The 8082-nt window shown below is 42.1% G+C and overlaps 1 protein-coding gene across 1 annotated transcript; it reads left to right on the forward strand.

Moving 5' to 3' along the window:
* Window positions 1-306: 306 nt before the first annotated feature.
* On the forward strand, window positions 307-3346 carry LOC100989197 (nuclear factor erythroid 2-related factor 3-like). The gene is given in 3 exon segments (XM_055102449.2): window positions 307-321; window positions 1351-2031; window positions 2033-3346. Coding segments are annotated over 3 exon segments (2010 nt in total).
* The last annotated feature ends 4736 nt before the right edge of the window (window positions 3347-8082 follow it).

The raw sequence follows: 8082 nt of genomic DNA on the forward strand, positions 1-8082 counted from the left end.
TTTAGGGCCTTCTGTAATGATATCATCTTAACTTGATTACATCTGCAAAGACCCTATTTCTAAATAAGATCATGTTCACAGGTATGAGGGTAGGCTGTGTTAGAGATTCAACATGTCTTTTTGGGGGACACAATTCTCACTACAGTGGGCAAAGGCAGAAGTGGCACAATAGACAGAGATGGAGGCAGGGCCCAGATCATGCAGGTTTTCCAAGGCAAAGTAAGGACTAAAACTCCTGATGGATTTTAAGGAGGAGAGAGATGTGATATCACAGCCAGTTAAAAGTAAGATGACTGCTATGGAGAGATGGACCACAGGATGGTAAGGGTGGAGAGAAAGAGACAGGTTAGGAGAGGGTTGGCATGGCCTGGGTGGTGACAGCGGTGGTGAAGAGGCAGTGAATTGAACAGAGTTGGGATATGATTTAAAGAGAGAACTGCTAGGTTTTCTAGCTTTGAAAGGACAATATCCCATTCCTAGACCCCATGCCTCATGGGGTAAGAAAAGATAGCTGCTTCTCTAGAGGGCTGTGGGGAAGGAGGAAGAGATGTTTTTATGGAATAAGCATGTTTCAGATAGGGCATGAAAGAGGAGAGGAGAAGGTTTAGAGAAGAGTTTGAGGATAAAGCAAATTTCCTGATGATACACTGTATATTCCATAGAACGCACCAGCAGGGTTTTGGAGGGTGGAGAGGAAGGGAAATCGGGTCATATTAGTGCATGTGCCTGCTAGTTTGGGTGATGGTGGCTGACAGGCAGGGTTTGGGCTGCTGCTGATGACTGAGGTGAAGTGATTGTAAGCATGCTTTCTTAAAGATGCATCATAAGCTGGTTTTTTTCCATAAATGGAAGTGTTAGGGAAACACCTTTAGAAGCAAATGTTGAGAATATGTTAGTTCAACATGTTTATTTCTGCATTGGTTTGTATGAAACAGGTTTACACATACAGCTTTAAAAGGCAAATGTAAGTATGCTTTCTTAATAATTCATTATAAGCTGAAGGATTAGTATAATAATCTCATAGCAGAAGACAGTTTAGTATGTCTCATATGGGAGCCACTAGACAATTGTTCTGTCTTGCAGTTTCCAGAGGCAGAGTGGGCAGGTGAGAGCCAAGGCCTTCTACAGACTCCTTCTTTAGGAGGTTGGGAGTAATAGGCTCCTGGTCAGCCGGCAGAGAGCTGGCATTATCTGGAGCAGGAGGTTAGGCATTGCCTTGTTTCTTGGTGACACAATTAAGCATAGACTATTATTCACAAGAGCCTCTTCCGTTGCAGGGAGCCTCTCTGCTCATGTGTCAAGTGGTCATGGTGCTAAGGTTTAGTTGCTCTAGACATGTCTACAATTTAGAACTCATGCACCAAAGATGAAAATTCCGTGCTCCGGGATGAGCTGCTGTTCCTGGGCGGCCCGGCCAGCTCCGCCTACGCGCTCAGCCCCTTCTCGGCCTCGGGAGGGTGGGGGCGCGCGGGCCAGTTGCACCCCAAGGGCCGGGAGCTGGACGCTGCCGCGCAGCCCGAGGGCCAGCTGCTCCGGGAGGTGCGCGTGCTCGGGGTCCCCTTCATCCCTCGCGCCCGGGTGGATGCGTGGCTGGTGCACAGCGTGGCTGCCGGGAGCGCGGACGAGGCCCACGGGCTGCTTGGCGTGGCCGCCGCCTCGTCCACCGGAGGAGCTGGCGCCAGCGTGGACGGCGGCAGCCAGGCTGTGCAGGGGGGCGGCGGGGATCCCCGAGCGGCTCGGAGTGGTCCCTTGGGCGCCGGGGAAGAGGAGAAGGCACCCGCGGAACCGACGGCTCAGGTGGCGGACGCTGGCGGATGTGCGAGCGAGGAGAACGAGGTACTAAGAGAAAAGCACGAAGCTGTGGATCATAGTTCCCAGCGTGAGGAAAATGAAGAAAGGGCGTCAGCCCGGAAGGAGAACTCACTTCAGCAGAATGACGATGATGAAAACAAAATAGCAGAGAAACCTGACTGGGAGGCAGAAAAGACCTCTGAATCTAGAAATGAGAGACATCTGAATGGGGCAGATACTTCTTTCTTTCTCTCTGGAAGACTTATTCCAGTTGCTTCCATCACAGCCTGAAAATTCACTGGAGGGCATCTCATTGGGAGATATTCCTCTTCCAGGCAGTATCAGTGATGGCATGAATTCTTCAGCACATTCTCATGTAAACTTCAGCCAGGCTGTAAGTGAGGATGTGAATCTTCACGAGGCCATCTTGCTTTGTCCCAACAGTACATTTAGAAGGGATCCAATAGCAAGGACTTCACAGTCACAAGAACCATTTCTGCAGTTAAATTCTCATACCACCAATCCTGAGCAAACCCATCCTGGAACTAATGTGACAGGATTTCTTTCACCGGTTGACAATCATATGAGGAATCTAACAAGCCAAGACCTGCTGTATGACCTTGACGTAAATATATTTGATGAGATAAACTTAATGTCATTGGCCACAGAAGACAACTTTGATCCAATCGATGTTTCTCAGCTTTTTGATGAACCAGATTCTGATTCTGGCCTTTCTTTAGATTCAAGTCACAATAGTACCTCTGTCATCAAGTTTAATTCCTCTCACTCTGTGTGTGATGAAGGTGCTATAGGTTATTGTACTGACCGTGACTCTAGTTCCCATCATGACTTAGAAGGTGCTGTAGGCGGCTACTACCCAGAACCCAGTAAGCTTTGTCACTTGGATCAGGGTGATTCTGGTTTCCATGGGAATCTTACATTTCAACACATATTTCATAACCACACTTACCACTTACAGCCAAGTGCACCAGAATCTACTTCTGAACCTTTTCCGTGGCCTGGGAAGTCACAGAAGATAAGGAGTAGGTACCTTGAAGACACAGATAGAAACTTGAGCCGTGATGAATGGAGTGCTAAAGCTTTGCGTATCCCTTTTTCTGTAGATGAAATTGTCGGCATGCCTGTTGATTCTTTCAATAGCATGTTAAGTAGGTATTATCTGACAGACCTACAAGTCTCACTTATCTGTGATATCAGACGAAGAGGGAAAAATAAAGTTGCTGCACAGAACTGTCGTAAGCGCAAATTGGACATAATTTTGAATCTAGAAGATGATGTATGTAACTTGCAAGCAAAGAAGGAAACTCTTAAGAGAGAGCAAGCACAATGTAACAAAGCTATTAACATTATGAAACAGAAACTGCATGACCTTTATCATGATATTTTTAGTAGATTAAGAGATGACCAAGGTAGGCCAGTCAATCCAAACCACTATGCTCTTCAGTGTACCCATGATGGAAGTATCTTGATAGTACCCAAAGAACTGGTGGCCTCAGGCCACAAAAAGGAAACCCAAAAGGGAAAGAGAAAGTGAAAAGAAACTGAAGATGGACTCTATTATGTGAAGTAGTAATGTTCAGAAACTGATTATTTGGATCAGAAACCATTGAAACTGCTTCAAGAGTTATATCTTTAAGTACTGCTACTTGAATAACTCAGTTAAGGCTCTGTTTTGAAGCGTACATGGACAGATGTTTAGGACTTCAAGATCACACTTGTGGGAAATCTGGGGGAGCCACAACTTTTCATGAAATGCATTGTATACAAAATTCGTAGTTATGTCCAAAGAATAGGTTAACATGAAAACCCAATAAGACTTTCCATCTTGGCAGCCATCTTTTTTAAGAGTAAGTCGGTTACTTCAAAAAGAGCAAACACTGGGGATCAAATTATTTTAAGAGGTATTTGTTTTACATGCAAAATAGCCTTATTTTCATTTAGTTTGTTAGCACTATAGTGAGCTTTTCAAACACTATTTTAACTTATAAATTTTGCTTTCTATGGAAATAAATTTTGTTTTTGTATTAAAAATTAACTTTTCCCTTTTATACAGAAATCTCAACCAAATTTACCTTACTTTCCTTCCAAAATATCCACTTTCAGGAATAGGTGAATAACAAATAGGGCAGCATAGCAAATTGCTCAGACTCCAGCCAAATTGAGGTCACCATAGCATGCCCAAATAAGGCAAATCCATCCCGCTACCCCAATAGTTAACACACAGAATACTATGTGATACAGAATGCATTGAAGACCTACAGTCACTGGTAGTTTAAGCCACAGGCCTTCCTTGTGTAACCAGAGACAGAATGGGCTACTTGCATAAATATAACTCATTGTGTGTATATTAAATCCATAAAATCTCTGGCAGTAAAGCCAGCCTGAAGGGATGGCCTCACCATCTTAGAATACTGAAATCTCACCAGAACATTGTAAGCCATATAAACAAACAGTAGGGGAAGAGTAAGTAACAGTGAAAACATCTAAAAGATTTAAGTGTTTAAAATGGGCAAAAGCGATTAGGGGAAAAAAACAGGTGAATTTGAAAATAAACCAGGGTAAGGTAAATTCTAGAAATAATGGCATTTGAAATGAAAACCTCACTTAAGTTCACTGGAACAGTAAACAGGAGATTGTTGAGTTTTCTGAAGACAGCAATGACCTCACCTAGATGACTGTCAAGTTTGGGGAACATCAAGATTTTAATGTGTACTATAATGCTTAATATGTCCAAATTTTCAAAATGAAGTTTCTCAGATGTTATTTCTGCCATAGGAGTTACAGTGTAGAGTATCACATAAATATCTTGGGCTAGAGAAATGCAGTTTATATATACCATTGGATTTTTATAATAAAGTTCCCCCCCCCCCCCCAAAAAAAAGAAAATTCCATCTGTTGGTAAAATAATTGAACACTCTCGGTGTCTTTAAACAATACCCGCTAGTTAGAAAACTTATATGTTGATTTTTATTTATTATTATTTCGTATCTGATAAAACACCATATAATATGAAGATATAAAATGAAAATAGCTGGGTGTGATGGCATGCATCTGTAGTCCTAGCTACTTGGGAGGCTGAGGTGGGAGGATTGCTTGAGTCCAAGAGTTCTGGGCTGTTGTACCCTATGCCAATAGGGTGTCTGCACTAAGTTCGGCATCAATATGGTGACCTTCCGGGAGTGAGGCACCGCCATGTTACCTAAGGATGGGTGAAACAGCCCAGAAACTGAGCAGATCAAAACTCCAGTGCTGCTCAATACTGGGATTGCACCTGTGAATAGTCTCTACACTCCAGCCTGGGCAACATACAGAGACCCTGTCTCTTAAGATAAATATATAAGTAAATAAAAAGGATCATTTCACAATTCTAAGCTTATGTGAATGCATACATAGATTTTTTTTCCTACGCAAATTAATGGTCTTATGTTTAGACTTCCAGGTCAGCCTAAGATCATGAAAACTCAGTAATAAATCACCGCTATGATGAAAGGGGAAGAAGCAAGAGGAAAAAAAGAGTAAATGCTCATTTCTGTCTTGTTTATTATTTTTCAGTTCAAACAGGTTAGAGAGGCCAGGAAGCCAACCAGACCTAGTTGGTATGTCATATATCACATTCCAGTTCATATGCATATTTCTGTCTGGTTCTGTGCAGAGAAGGGAAGACAACAGAGCAAGGAAGAAAACAGCCGGCCTTTCTTCTCCAGCCCCCATTTCTGAGCTGGCCTTAGGGTTGAGGATAAGAGTGAGAATCAGTAGCACCTCCTTTAGGAGTGAACATAGAAAAACCGAAACAGAACTTTTCTTTTTCAGTCACTCCAGAATTAATGCACATAAATCCCTCCCTCCCCGAAAGCATTAAGAAGATTAAGTACTTGGGCTTTTCATCAGTTGCTTTCTTCTGTTCGGAATCATTGTGAACAAGTATGGTGCAAAGAAGAAGCTGTCTTTGGAAAAAATTCATTTTCCTTTATTTTAGACAAAATTCATTTTGTTTTATTTTAAACAAAACATTCTGACTAGTTTATTTTATAATCTACAAAGTATAAAAGTGATTCTTTTTGGTGTACTGATCTGTAGATTTTGACAAATGTAAAGAGTTGTAACAACTACCACAATCAAGATACTGAACCATTCCATCACCCCGTCAGCCCCCAAAATTCTGTCATGCTGACCCTTTATTCAGTCTTTTAAAGTAAATTATATTTGTATTTATTCTTAGGCAATTGATCTATGTCAAACTGGCAAAACTGAAGAAAAAATTAACATTTTTAGAAAGATTAACCCCTCTCTATAACATGAGTATAAGAAGTTCTTTTCACTATGGGCCCACGATAATGGGTTTCCAGTGTAGTGCTTCTCGTGTTCGCCTCACACTATGGGCTCCCCATCAGTCTATCAGCCCCCTCCAGTGTGATCACAGATTGCTTTCTGGGTCTAGCAGGATTAGGATTGCTCTTTGATTTAAGTCGTTGCTTACATCCATAGGACTTCAATTCTCTTTATGTTTCTTCCACTCTTCCTCATAAAGTGGTTATTGATTTCTTCACTATGTTTACTGCTCTTTAAATGTGCTAAAGCAACTCTTAAAACATGGAGCCCAGAATTAGTTGCAATGCTCCAGATGTTGATATCCTACATGATGGGCCTAACAAGCACACACTTTCCCCTCCTGGATTCTGAAACGGCAGTAGCATTTTTATTTTCGGAGCCACAAGTCGGTGTTTACTGACTGTGAGTATTCTGGTCAATTAAACAAATTAAAAACATTTAACACATGGCTGTGAATTCATTTCATCCTTATCCTGTACATGTAGCACTGGGATTTTTACATCCAAGTAAAGGCTTTTATATTTACCCTCACAATGTTTTCTGTGTGAAAATTAGCCATGGGTCCAGTCTGTTAAGATGGGTCTAGATGCTGTTTCTGTGACATTATGTATGAGACATCCTTGCTCATTTGCCATCAAGGATAGCAGGCAGCCAGGATTGCTTGCTCACTGCCTTGTTAGTCTCACGTCTCTCTTTAATCTTGATGCTGGCTCTTTTTCACCCATTTTCTCGTTGCTCATATCTCTTCAAAAGTGAAAGACACCACAGCCAGAGTCAATAGAAAGAGAAAGGGGACAGACCCAGTGAGTGCTGCTGGACCTGCAACTCCATGGATGATTTCCTACTTGGGGTCTTATGAGGACACTGAAAACTGGGTCTTCAGCCTGGCCAACATGGCAAAACCCCATCTTTACTAAAAATACAAAAATTAGCTGGGTGTGGTGGTGCGCACCTGTAATCCCAGCTACTCGGGAGGCTAAGGCATGAGAATCGCTTGAACCTGGGAGGCAGAGGTTGCAGCGGCCCGAGATCACAATGAACAAAAAGAGAAACCTTGGCCTTTTCTGGAAAAACAAATGGAGGGGCTAGTAAAAAAAAAAAAAAAAGGTTCATGATTGGGATTATTACCTTATGATGATATATTGGGCAAGCCTCAGAAAGAGCACTGTTTGGACTAAAGAATAGAAGGAACCCTCTAATAGTAACATTTTGTCAGCACATACTTAGTGAGTTGCATTTAAAGGGGAAGGATAGATTGGATTGACTTATAAGGATTCTGGATGCCACTCTTACATGGGCATCAGTAAGAATGCAGAGAATGGCTGGGCACTGTGTGTGGTTCAAACCTGTAATCCCAGCACTTTGGGAGGCCGAGGTGGGCGGATCACCTGAGGTGAGGAGTTCGAGACCAGCCTGGCCAACATGGTGAAAACCCACCTCTACTAAAAATACAAAAAATTAGCCGGGTGTGGTGGCACGTGCCTGTAGTTCCAGCTACTTGGGAGGAGAATCACTTGAACCCTGGAGGCAGAGGTTGCAGGGAGCAGAGATCATGCCATTGCACTGTAGCCTGGGCGACAAGAATGAAACTCCATCTCGGGGGCGGGGAGCGGGGGCAGGTGAAGAGTGCAGAGAACAATGTTTTCATTTTATAAGGCTTGTTTCTAGGACATTTTGGAATTCTTTGCTACTATTCCTTTGATTCTAAAATTTTTGATAATGAAGTGTTTGGATAGAACAGATGTATTGACATCAAAAATATTATTAATGTTTACTCTAATTTTAGAATAATTCATGTTTATTAAACACCAAAGGGATTTCCTTTCTTTTGAAATTATTTCAGATATACAAAGTACAAAAATAAGATAATAAACACTCATGTACCACTGCCCAGATCTTACAAATGACATTGTTGCTACATTTTGCCTCAGATTTTGGAAA

This window comes from Pan paniscus, chromosome 17 (genome assembly GCF_029289425.2).
Source record: "Pan paniscus chromosome 17, NHGRI_mPanPan1-v2.0_pri, whole genome shotgun sequence".
NCBI classification, from domain to species: Eukaryota; Metazoa; Chordata; class Mammalia; order Primates; family Hominidae; genus Pan; species Pan paniscus.